At 39.9% G+C, this 13678-nt stretch overlaps 1 protein-coding gene across 1 annotated transcript in view; it reads right to left on the bottom strand.

Annotated features, from left to right (window-relative positions):
- The window catches only part of CLRN1 (clarin 1), a 45313-nt gene extending 33513 nt beyond the window's left edge, over window positions 1–11800 (bottom strand). Inside the window, exon 1 of the mRNA XM_082394545.1 lies at window positions 6728–11800. Coding sequence (XP_082250671.1) covers window positions 6728–6980 — 253 coding nt within the window. The 5' untranslated portion in view covers window positions 6981–11800. The remainder of the gene's footprint in view (window positions 1–6727) is intronic.
- Between the last annotated feature and the right edge of the window lie 1878 nt (window positions 11801–13678).

Raw genomic sequence — 13678 nt, 5'->3', positions numbered from 1 at the left:
TGAGTTTTTATTTTTCATCTTTTGAAAAAAAGAGATCTGGATTTATACTCATTCTATCCCATCTATCCCACTGATTCCTCATAAAAAAAATATCGGTTTTTGTAGTGAATCAAATGTACCTGCTTTTTTTTTTTTCATCCCTGCCTCTGTTTTGAAACTGTTCATGTCACCTCAGGAAGGAGCCTGCCATTTTCATCATTGCTGTGGTGAAACATTTATTGTAGTCCAAGTAACTAACTCTGAAGATCATATCATGTAGATTTTCGTAGGCAGAGATTTTAAATCAGCTAACCACATGTGTGGTCAGATATCTCTGCCTTCAACGTAAACTATCAACATCAAGGTAATATAATTACGTAACCCATGTGACCTGCTCAACCCAGATTCTTAAACAGGCTTGGCTTGACAGTTTTACTTTCCAAAGGTCAAAGATAGGGGCTGAGATATCAGGGCCACTGAAATGTGAAATAAAGAGGAAATGAATGAATTCAAATCTTAAGGCCAAGTACCATCACCCGGTTATATGAGAACTAGCTTTTGTGAAGCACCAACATAATTGTTTTTCACCTTTGAGGTTTTTTTTTTTTAAACTGAAGTATAGTTGACTTACAATATTATATTAATTTCAGGTGTACAACATAGTAATTTGATCTTTTTATAGATTATACTACAAAGTTATAAAATATTGACTATATTTCCTGTGTTGTATATTATATCCTTATAACTATTTATTTTATAACTGGGAATTTGTACCCCTTCATCTCCTTCCCCTACTTTGCCTGCCCCACCCAGCTCCCGTCTGCTAACCACTAGTTTGTTCTCTGTATCTGTAGGTCTGTTTCTGTTTTGTTATATTTGTATTTTGTAATTCACCGCATATAATTGAAAACACACGGTATTTGTCTTTCTCTGTGTGACATTTTACTAAGTATAACACCCTCCAGTTTGATCCACATTGTCACGAGTGGCAAGATTTCATTCTTTTTATGGCTGAGTAATATTCCATTGTATATATAAAACATATCTTTTTTATCCATTCATCTGTTGATGGATACTTTGTTTCTATATCTTGGCTGTTATAAATGATGCTGCTATGAACATAGGGATGTGTTTTTTTTTTTTTATATGAACCTGGGAGGGAGAATTTTTTTTTTAATTTTATTTATTTATTTATTTATTTATGGCTGTGTTGGGTCTTCGTTTCTGTGCAAGGGCTTTCTCTAGTTATGGCAAGTGGGGGCCACTCTTCATCGCGGTGCGCGGGCCTCTCACTATCGCGGCCTCTCTTGTTGCGGAGCACAGGCTCCAGACGCGCAGGCTCAGTAGCTGTGGCTCACGGGCCTAGTTGCTCCGTGGCATGTGGGATCCTCCCAGACCAGGGCTCAAACCCGTGTCCCCTGCATTGGCAGGCAGATTCTCAACCACTGCGCCACCAGGGAAGCCGTATATCTCTTTGAATTAGTGTTCTTGCTTTCTTGGATAAATATCTCGGTGTGGAATTGCTGGATCGTGTGGCAGTTCTATTTTTAATTTTTTGAGGAACCTCCATGGTATAGTGGGTAGTGGGTATACCAATTTACATTCCCACCAACAGTGCACAAAGGTTCCTTTTTCTCCACGTCCTCACCAACCCAACATAATATTTTAAATAGGTGGTGAAACTGAGTCCTACTCTTACATTTTCCTCAACTCTTTGCATCCTTCTTTGCATATTGTAAGGAGACAGAATGTGGCAGAGGAATGAGCAGATCAAGAATTTCAATCCTAGGTCTGCTACCTACTAGGTCTGTGACTTTGGGAAGGTTTTGTGACCTCTCTGAGTTTCCAGTTTCTATATTTGTTCAAGAGAAGTAGTATCATAACACCTCCCACGTAAGGGTTGGAGTTCATATCTGCAGAATGCCTGGCACCCGTGAGATGCCCAGTAAATGGGCAGCTGAAATTAGTAATTTTTTCTTTTGGATTGTCTGAAAGTCCTTGGGGAAGATGAGTCACCCTCAGAGACTAAAAGAGAAGGCAGAGCAGCAAATTGTGAGAACGATTTAGGAGTCGTCCTCCAACAGGTAAAGTTCACACTCCAGGGTTAAGTTCTGGAAGTTCCACTGAGGTCCTGCCACATAGAGCCTCAGAAGCAGCCCTGTCAGCCTCTACTTCATCTCTCAGGAAAGCCCAGGTCAATGACTTCACTGGCTGTTAGAGTGGAGGGTAATTTAAAGGGAAGGAAGGTGTGTGTATGTGTGTGTGTGTATACACGTATATGCAAAATTACAATTGTCAAGCCTGATTTTGTGGATTTTTTTTCCGGTAAGGATATTAGAGGTAGTTGTTAGGGAGGAGAGAGAAATAAACGTTCTTGTCCTGTACTAGCCAAGGAGAGCCAGAAGTTCCTTTTCTCAAAAACACCTTTTCCATATTTCTCACTAATTTGAGGATAATTTCTGCTTAAGTTCTGCCTTTGGGTAAAGAATACCCGTGGAGTGTTAAATATACTAGTCATTCCTCATTTCTTGCCATTCCCAGTTTATGAAATCAGATTCAGGAAAGAGGAGTTTTTCAGTGAGAATGGAAGAGGAATTTCTAGGAAAAATGAAAGAAAAAAACGGAAGGAAGTAGGGCAGCCTCTCCCTGCCTTTTGATTTTCTCCCTTTTTTTGCTTTCTCAATAATCCTCTCTTAATTACGTGAGTGTTTATGGCTGTTCCTGCTGTTTGGAACCCACTAACCCGTTTCCCTAGAATTCCAGAATTCCCCATTTTTCATTTTCTCCTTCTTTAACCTGTAATTTTCTACACAAAAAGTAAAAGGTTATGACAGGGGGGAAAAAAGAAGCATTCACTTTGATAATGAAATTCATCTGGGTCCTAATAAATGGTAGGTATTTCAGAATACTTCACTTTAAAAATCAGGAGCTTTGAAAATGAAAGAGCAAAGGCACACAAAACTCACCGCTTCTAATGATGGTGGCTAAAATCTGTCAGTGGGGGTTTCAAGCAACTGAAGCTAGAAGAGTCACATGCAAATTTAAAGCTGGAAGGGCCTTGTCTAGGACAGCCAGCCCCTTGTTATATAGATCATAGAGTGTTTGAACTGGAAGAGAGATTAGAAATAGCCTAGTTTCACCTCCCATTTTATGGATGCAAGAACTGAAAACCAACGAAGTGACATAATTTGCTGAAAGTCTAACCTCCAGTGAGTGGCAAATTACATCGCAAATTGCTTAAACGTTTACTAAGCACCCCTTTGTGACAGGCATCATGCTAGGTCCTGGTTTGAGGGAGAAATGGGATGGTTTGAGGGATACACAGTCCCTTGCCTTCTTGGGGCTCCCGTTCTCCTTGCAGTGAAATACACATCCTCAAACACTTTTAGTACAAGGTGATTTGAAATAACAGAGTGAACATTAAGGTCTGGAAAGGATAAAGGAGGAAACAGTTATTTGACTGTGAGAATTTGGCTTTCCCCTTCATGCTAGTGCTTCCTAAACATTACAATCTGCTATCCCACTAATCACTTTTTCCCCCCAATGGGAGGAGAAAAACATCTCTATTAGCTGGATTGTTTTAATGGGTGAGACTAGACAGTAGCCCCCCACCCCCCAACCCCGAGCTAAAAGCCCAGAGGGGCCCTGCATGCTGGGTGACACAGTACAGGTGGCTTCCTTGCCTCCTCCCTCCCACCAGGTAGTCTTCCTCAAACTCAGTAGGTGTCCCTCCTACCCGCACCGTGCCTGCTTCCACACAGGCGGTGCGCTAAGGAGGCGGGGAGAGATAGGCATTGTTATTAGAAGGTGGTATGTCAAAGGCCTCTGCAGCTCCGCCACGCGTAGGTAGGGTGACGGGAGAGATGCAGGTAGATCACCTGGATCTGCAGGAGACAGGAGTCACACTTGCAGGAGACCATGGAGATCAAGTGCCAACTCTCAGTGTTGGTCGCAGAGAACCTGAATCCCAACTATTCTACCCCAAAATATGTTTGGGAAGCCACCTGCTTGCTCACCGAAGTAGTTTCAACATTCCCTCTGCAATCTGGGTCATATGCCTCATTTGGTCAAGAAACTCTGCTTCTCTAAAATGTGAAGTCAGCTAAATTTCTGCTAAGACAATTTTACAAATTTTCCATCATAAGGTCCAAGATGCTTTAAAAAGTGTGACTCAAGCTGCAAGCTGTGATACGTGATTGGTTAAATTTTATTTTTCACATGTCAAAAAAAATATTCCATATGTTTTCCCCAGCTCATTGAACTGTCTTGGCAATGAAGAGATCAGCATATCTAGGAATGATTGATGCCATATGATTCTTGGGTATCATATTTTGATGATGCGCCGCACTGTTTCAAACCAAAACAGAAACCCACCCACACACCCTGCGCTCAGAAACCGGTCCTTTTTGTCTTGATGACTACATTTAGAGTTTAAACACCATCATTAAAATTTTACAGGTGACGTATCAGGAAAAACTAAGCCGACCAGTTGTGTTGCCTAGAAAGAAAAACAGTCCTTCATTATAATGAATGAAATTGTGTGCTAGGTATGAAGGCTATGACCTCTAGAAGATGAATCGCTGACCCATAAATGGATGAGAATCAGCCAGAGTAAACGAGGCAGAAGTTTTCCCAGCATAATTGTGCCTGCTGGCAGGGAAGATTTTTGTTATAATTAAAAGAGATAGAATGGTCAATAGGGAACATTTAATAGGAACAAGTATGACAACATCGCCTAACTATTTTTCTGGTCCATTCTTCATCCTCACGTTATACCATACATCTGGGTTTTCAGAGTGACACATACATTGCACATAAAAATAACACACATAAACTTGTACAGCAGAACCAAGCAAAAATTCATTTAGAATAAGGACACTGTCAATGCCCAATTTATTCAGAGTAAATCTCCAACTAAATTTGCACTGTCCAATGCAAGATTTTCTTCACTAGGCTGGGGAAAATGTTCAGAGTATCATGGGGACTAATGCAATCCTGTGAGATAGGCTAGGGTATTGTTTAAACCCCACCAGCTCTGGGAGTCTTCACAGAAAGCAAAGGGGCACCTGATTAGAACAACTTCATTATAGACAGGGCCGGTGTAGGACACAGCCATAAAAAATCCTTCATTGGACCAGAGAGGACTGTGGCCCTGTGAGGATTAAATGAGACAGGCTATGCATAGCGCTTACTGTGAAGTAAGTATTTAGAAAACATATTGTTTTGGAACATGTCCTGTGCTATGAGTAAAGTTTATCTTCATTTCACTGTACAAAATGCAAAGGCTCCAGAAAAATCCCCTGTAGGCTCCCTGCTTTTGTCTAAATTCATTTGTGAGAAGCTTTATTCACGCTTTAGCTGCCAATGACTCATGGTTAAATCGTTTCACTCATCTTTTTTCCTTTTTTGTTTTTTAATACAGTTGCAAATCACGTGACATTCTGCTTTGTTCTTTTTTCCCCCCTAAGGGAAGCTAAGAAACTCTAAGAGCCCCATTACCTTAATGAACTAAAGCCATGCAGTGAAAAGGGTGGGTATCCACTTCATCAAATCTAGTAGATGATAATTTCTTGAGAAGCTGAAGACTAATTCTTGGGGATTTTCTGGAGCCCTATGCAAATTCATATCACTTAACAGCCTATGTGAGTTGAAGGCTGGTATCCAATGACTGCTAAGAAATTGTCAGGAATGTTGCAGAAATATAAATAGGCCAGCACTGAAATTTAATTAGACACTGCATACGTTAATAATAAATTCAATTAATTTAGCCTTCTACCTATGCTAGAAAAAAAATACCCAGGCAAAATAATAATTCATATTAAATGCCTCAGTTGGTAACCTCCTTTCCTGAAGAGTGATTTATGCAGTAATTTACTGGCTGTGTCTTCATAAGATTGTTCCAAACCAGCCCTTTTGAAATAATAATAATTTCTGAATGTGCACTAGGAGAGATATAACAAATGACTTTTTATTAATTTTCATTTAATGAGTTGCCTATTCACATGGTAATTTTTTAAAAATTCTCTTCTTAAGATAAACAGGTTGTAAATACTACAGGTAACACTTCCATTTCACAAATATCGCGACAGGAAAATCTGTCTCACATTCTGTGTGATTCGAAGGTTAATCAGTGGCAAATTTTCTATCCTAAATAGGCTTCTAATTCTTTCCCAGTTAGCACAGTGTATCATTTTAAATTTCTATAGTCAAATGATCCAAACTGGGTAAGGAAAAAAAAAAAGAAGAATATTTTTCGACAGCAAAGCTCCTAGGAGGGAAAATAAGGGTGTAGACAGGAAACAAAGTTCTGTGCAAGGGGGAAAAGCAGCTAGAGCTGGTTAAGGAGCCCATGACACTGGTTCTTTTTTAAAGAACAAAACCAAGATCATCTCTTACAGCTTTCCTGTTGCACAAGTTCCTCCCTTTTAAAAAAAGGAGCCCATAATTTCTTACATAAATATTAATATTTAAGAATTTTAATTGCTTGTCTTTTCAAAAAGTTTAATTCCCTGGCAACTCATGAACTATAAGTTGTCATAAGAAAAATAGCAAGAATGAAATAATAAAAACAAAATAATAAAAACTAGGAAGAAGAAACTGCTCAGAAGAGATCTAGGTATTTCAAATAGTTCATACCTGTTTAAAAAATCCTGCAATAGACAGGGCCAGGCTCTTAAAAATAATTTCTTGCAACACTTGGAAGAGTTTGCCTAAAGTATTAAATAATTCAAATGCAATAGTTACTTACATGAGAACCGAAAGGGCCTTGCTCCCAGCCCGCATTGCCTCACGCCCTCTCCATGGAAAAGCCCGTACTGCATCTCGCCCATGAACTTGTCCAGCTCCTGCCCCGAGGCGTTGACGAGCAGAGCCCCAGTTTTGCAGAGGAAGGTGGCTTTGATCCACAAAGGTGTCCCCAGGGCTGTCACAGCTCCGAGGGCACACACAAAGCTTAACATCCCAGCCATGCAAAAAATGACTTTCTTCTGTTGGCTTGGCATGATGAGAAATGGCTCTTGTGAGGGTGAGGTTCACAAACCAGACCTTTGTGACCGATGAGAAGTGACTGCCCCTTTGACTGCATTTATTATGGAAGCTGAACAGACAGAACCCCGCTGAAAAGGCAACTTCACCATCGATGGCGTTTCTCACCAGGTGAAATGTCAGAATGCCAGGATGAAGGTGGCTTCATCACGCTCACTTGGATTTTTTCTCCTTTTCTGCTTCTGCTGCTAATTTGAAATCTTTGGACTAAGAATCTGTAAAATAAAACTCTTTCAAACTGCCTTCAAGTATCTCCTCTTGTGTCCCTTGGTAACAGAGGTCTAAGATAACAGATGGAGTCCTCCGTGTAACTTGATGAATGCCTCCCCTCTCCTCTGCCTTTTGTCTGATTGGGTGAGTTGAAACTTTCAGAAACAGGCTTGGTTCCTACGGTAAATTTTCAGCAACTTGAGAAGTTCATTTATTGATGTGTTTTTATTTTTGTTTTTGCTTTTGGTGGGGAGAGAAGAGGAGTGTCATTAGAGGTAGGAAGAATATGTATACACACACACACACACATATATATTGGCAATTAATTGATTCTGGAAAATGTTCATTGTAGCAGGATAAAATAATGGACTGAAGGGGATTCTGTATGGATCTGAAGCACCGTAGACCAACCACCGGGGCTCCTAACTCCTTTTCTCCCAGATCAGTGATTTAGAACCAGTGTGTCAATAGAGAGTTTGATTCAGTTTTTTCCTGGCACACAAAAATATGGAGAGGCAGACGCAAATATCTAGATTTCTAAATGTTTTCCTTTAAAACATTTGACTGCTTTGGGACAATGGCAAGGGAATGTGGTTCTGGATCTGAGAAATACCAGAATCTGGAAAGAAGACAAAGGCATTGTCATGGAAATAATGGATTGTAGTCACATGGAAGGCACTAAGAATTCATCACTGAAAAGCACAGGTCCCAGCAGAGGTAATTGGCCAGAGAGACAAGAGACAAAGGTGTGAGCAAGACTAAATAGCAAAGTGAGTTTGGTTAAATTGTCAAGATCTGAAAGCTAAAGTTCAGAATTCAGTGACAGCTTTTTCACCGCATTTCCAGTGAGATTCCTCTTTCTGCAAACAGATATAGTACTCGTTTGTGCGTGTGTGTAAGTGTTTAATGAATGTCTATTTATGCCACATTATTGTGCTAGGCTCTGACCTACAAAGTGAACTTTTAGTAAGAACTTATTACATCTGGCACCTTGCTAAGTGTTTTACCTAAATTATCTAATTCTCACGATTAGTGTATAAAGTGATGAGGAAGAAGATCACCATGATATCCCCATTTCATAGATACGGAAACTGAGGCTCAGAAAGAGCAAACAACTTGCCCAAGAGAGTAGTGGAACTGGATTCAAATCCAGGCCTTCTGAGATTTATGTGCTATTCGTAGCAGCCCTTGACCTTGAAGAGATGACCAGCTCTTCAGTTTGGGTTGGATTGAGCTGGGAGTAATGGCAGGGTAGCCCATCATCTGTTATACATCTTGGGTGCCTGGGAAACAGACATCTGCAAATAGAACTTTCCCAGTTGGTCAGAAACACCTGTTTACGCTAGCTTCTAGTCTCTTGATCCACTTTTAAGCATGGCAGCTTAGAAGAAATTAATCTGTGAAGATTCCACACCACTGGCAGCATAAATGAGTCTTAGGTTAATAGCGCTTTGAGGGGGAATTTAAGGTATACTCTTGGACTTCTTGGCACGGCTACCCTCTTTTAGTAGTTGCCAGAAGCTGTCTTGTTGGAGATAGACAACTAAGTATAGAACCAATTCAATAATGCCAATGTCCCTTCAGGGGAGGAGGGGGGAACATAAACCATGGCCGCAGGACAGCGCACACACAAGATTCTGAAGAGTCACTCAAAATTAGGTTTACAATGTAAGTAAGCCTATTTATTTCATGTAACTTGACACACAGAATAAACAACTCATTTGACTTCCCAATGAATTCTCCACTGGATTTAGAATAATTGCCATCATTGCCCACTAGCAAAACAAGGGGGCACCAGTGCCCCTAGTAAGTGGTTATGTGAGGATCCATATGCCACACCCATTACAGAAACTTTAAGATGTCTAAGGAGAGCTAAGTTAATTAAATCAACATATTCTGTAATTGGAGGAGACAGAACACTTCCAAGCCTAGAAGCAGGAATCACCTACAACTTAATCAATACAATTAATACCTCTACAGAAAGGACATGGTAAGAGAGGGGTAGTTAGCATAGGATGTTGGTTTAATGAACAAAATCCAGCCAAAGCTGTCCAAGAAAAAAAGCCCTGACTATGTGTGTGGACAGCAATTAGATCATGTCAGTTCTTAAGTTTGCATCAGTCTATAGTGAAGTTTTCCCTGATCTGTAGAAACATGAGAAAAATAAATACAACGTAGTAAGTTGACATTTTATTCTGAAATTTGTCTTTCCTAATTTTTGTTAAGATTTCCTTTCTTTAATGGAATAATAGTAGTTGAATTTTTAACATCTTACTTGGCAAGCTAAAAAATTGACAAAACTTTATCTGTTCCCAGTTAAAAAAAAAAAAACTACTTGTCTATGACATACCAATTATGGATCCCCATGTGGAAACAATGAGGCCTAAAGCCTCATGGTGACCTGGCTGGTCTCTTTGCCCTAAGCCAGTGGTTCTCAGCTGCTCATTGGAATCACTTGGGGAGATTTTTTAAAAACCGCTGATGTCTGGGTTCTAATCCCTGAAATTCAGATTTGTTTGATTTTAGAGTATGGCCTTCACGTCGAATCACACCAGGTGATTGCACTGTGCAGTCAAGGTTTGGAGCCAGGGTTCAGACCCCATTCTAAACGGCTGCCTTCTGATGACTGACTGGGCTTTGCAGATATCTCAGAGGTGGGATGTATCAGGCATGGCCATCTGGTCACTTGAGAGGAAGTTTCTCATTATAAATTAATAAACTGGCACAACCACTTACAGCTCAGACTTTCCTGAATTCTGTTCAGCACCAAGAGCACATCATCTTGTCGAATTGTCCCGATGAGGTCAAGTTTCAGCCTCTCCAAGATGAAAGACCAGGTCGTGGATCATAGCTTTACGGCAAGTCACCACATGAACGTTAGTGGTGATGTCTCCTGGTTGTGAAGGGTCCCCCTCGTGTCCTGCGCCTATCTCCCCTCCTCTCTGTGCAGCTCCCTTTCAAACTTCAATATCAACCACCCACAGGCTGCATAGTAGTGTGTGTGATCCACCCTACGAAAATGATATAATAGAACCTGGCAGTCATTATGCCTGACAGCCTTCTTTTGAAATTTCATCTTAAGTGTCTTGAATTACAGTGATGACACCATTTTCCCTGCAGCCTCTCCGAGAATGTGAGTCATTAATGTCAGCAAGTTTTCACCAAGTATTCTTTACTTCTCTCAATCTTAATAGCAATACATTTGGTGACAAAAGAAAAGGGAACGAAGCCTTTCCACCCTCCCCAGTGACCCCTTTCCGGTGCTGGATGATGATATAATTCCCCAGTGTGACTGGAAAAAATATCGAGAAAGGAGTACAATTGCAGACAATGTTTTTACTTCCAATATAGTATTTGTGTCTCTTCTCACGCTAATTTGGCTTCATTGGTTTTTTGTTATGGCCATTCAAAAAAAAAAAAAAAGGCTCCAATCCAAAGGCACAGAGATTCTCACCTGATGTGTCCCCTGAGAGTAAGAGGGAGCACGGCATGATGGGGTGTGGAGAGAGAGCTGGGGAGAAAGATGTGCTCCAGGGTCTGGCTCTAGGTCCGTCACTAAATTAAGAATTCTTTAATTTCTCTGGCATTTGTTTTAGTCATTTATGAAAAGAGTGGTCTTGGCTATATGTATAGGCAATTCTCAAATTATTTTTAACTGGAGAAACCGTTTCCTCAACTGAACTCTTGGGTGTAATAAGAGATACAAATCGAGCTTTTATATTGGGAGAGGTGGGGATCCAGGAGCTTTGTCACTGGGCACCCCCCTCGCTCCTTATTCCCTAAGAGCCCCCATCCCAACCCTAAAGTCAGCTCTGAGAAGCACAGTGATAAGCATGGACCACACACATGATCGTTTAATTCCCTTCTATCTATAAAACATTTTTTTCACAAGTTATAGAATTAAAATTTGTCCATTTGCTAGATTATTTCTCTCTCTTTATTTGCTGTACTAACGTGTTATGTATTATAGAACATTGCACGGCTGAGAAACACTGGATAGTTGATTATTCCAATTATTAGTTTTTATTATTTGGTGAGTGTTTCTCGGTTTTGTCTGATTTGTCACTAGTAAGAGTGATTTCGATTTTCTTCCAAATGGATCATTATACTCCAAGGCGTCTCTAAGAGAGATTCAGCAAGGGTTTATCAAGCTTCCTATTCTAAGACAAGAGGCCTTTGTGAATCTATCCCATTTTTCTCATCTTTAAAGCAAAATCTGGCAAATTTGATTGACGTTCCTTGACTAATTCAAGTTGCTGGTGATCCTGAAGTAGCACTGTCATTCTCTAATGACTCTAAGGGGAAAAGAAACCACTCCACAGAAAGAATTGATTGATTTATTAGGGGGAAAATTACCACATGCGCTAGACCTTGATTGCAGCTAATATTTGTAGAGCTAATTGCTTGAACTAGAGGATTAAAAGGGTTGAGGGGAGGGAAGAAAAAGAAAACAAAGTTCTCTTAGAATACAGATGAAGCCTCTGTGGATTTGGGCTGGAGGGAGAATTCAGTGTGGGATTTTCAGGGCTGGTGATGATGGTGGGATTTTCAGGGCTGGTGATGATGGTGGGATTTTCAGGGCTGGTGATGATGGTGGGATTTTCAGGGTTGGTGGTGATTGTGGGATTTTCAGGGTTGGTGATGATGGTGGGATAAGTATAAGAGTTGGGCTTCTTATACGGAACAGCCGGAGAGCCGGAGTGGAAGAAAGTTGCTGCCTGTGTCAGATAAGATGTGTGACACCCCTGATATTTCTGGGTTTCTTGTTGGTATCTCATTACAAGGCTAGGTTGATTCTTAAACCTCAACCCAGCAGGAGCAGGATGCCCAAACTATTACAGAAGGAAGACACAGCCTGAGATACCTCCTTTAATAAGAATAGATGGACCAGATTCTAGTACAGGGAAATAGTAATAATTTTGCTCGTTGATATAACCCGGGGTAGGTGTATTGAGATGGTAAACTTTGGAGTAGTTTGAATCTGTCATTACCAACTATTATTATTGTATAAATGTTTTCCTTTGTGTGGGTGTGTGACACTTAAGATACTGACAATTTCCTTGATGATTTGCATCAAAATAATATTAACAAAATATTAACAAAAATGTAATACATAGCGGGGCTTACTCTGTTTCAGCTGTTATTCTATGTATTAACTCATTTCTTTTCAGACACACTGGGACAATTATTAGATTTCCTACCCCTTCTCTGGTTAAGATGTTCCAAGTAGTAGGATAGCTTAATTTTCAGTCAGGCAGATCACAAAGTCTCCTAAAATATTCTCAACTTGGAGAATTGAATGATAGTACAATTAGGTGGATTTATATCTTGTCAAATCTGTAGAAACAAGGAGTGTTGACTTGTGGAGCTATGCTAGCTAGAGACAGATTTAGACTAACTCTAAATTTTATTTTTGTTGTTGTTGTATATTTTATTTCTACATTTGTTATAAACTCCATAATACACTATTATATACATTATTTTGCTTAAAGCAAAAATAATAAACATCGCTTATTAAAAATGAGTGATTTTTAATATTTTCCACATATTTACCATATTCTTTTTAAATATATTTATTTTTTATTGAAGTATAGTTGATTAACAATGTTGTATTAATTCTAAATTTTAGACATTTAAAATTTTTTAAATTTTATATTGGAGAATAGTTGATTAACAATGCTGTTAGTTTCAGGTGTGCAGCAAAGTGATTCAGCTATACATATACACGTGTCTACACTTTTTCAAATTCTTTTCCTATTTAGATTATTACAGAGTACTGAGCAGAGTTCCCTGTACTATACAGTAGGTCCTTGTTGGTTATCTATTTTAAATATAGCAGTGTGTACATAGACATACATTTTTATTAGTGACTTACTTAAAAACATAGACTAGTCTCTCATTCAAAATGTTAGCTTCATATCAAACCTATATCTGAACACTGACTATGGGCAGAGACAGCTAAAAATAGTGGATGACCAAATGGAGACTCGATATTGTCTTAAGAGTTTCTAAGGATGGGACCAAAGCAACAAGATATCTTCAGGTTTGAAAACGTTAATTGCCTGGGGAAATCTGGGTTGGCAGGGCTTCATGGGAAAAGACAATTAACCAGACAATGAGCCCCACGGAGCCAACAGTGTGAAATGACTACTGCAGGTGCTACTACAGTGTAACACATACGCCTTTGGGGTGTCTGCCCAGCCCCCAGCACTTTCTTTGAGAAATTCCTTCAATACACACAGATATCAACTCTGTGGCTACCACATTTGTACTGTGTGATCCACCCTTTCTCGCCTACATTGATTAGGAATAGACATCTGGACCAGTCAGAATCCGTCTCCTGGAAATTTGGAAGTGAATTGAGAGGCACAAGGTCAAAGCTTTGGAGGCCAGTCTGCAGAAAGAAGGAAGCAGTCTTGCCCCACAAAGAGGGCCTTGAATTGTC

Source organism: Balaenoptera borealis (genome assembly GCF_965194805.1).
Source record: "Balaenoptera borealis genome assembly, chromosome: 5".
NCBI lineage: Eukaryota > Metazoa > Chordata > Mammalia > Artiodactyla > Balaenopteridae > Balaenoptera > Balaenoptera borealis.
This window is presented reverse-complemented; position numbering and strand designations above follow the sequence as displayed.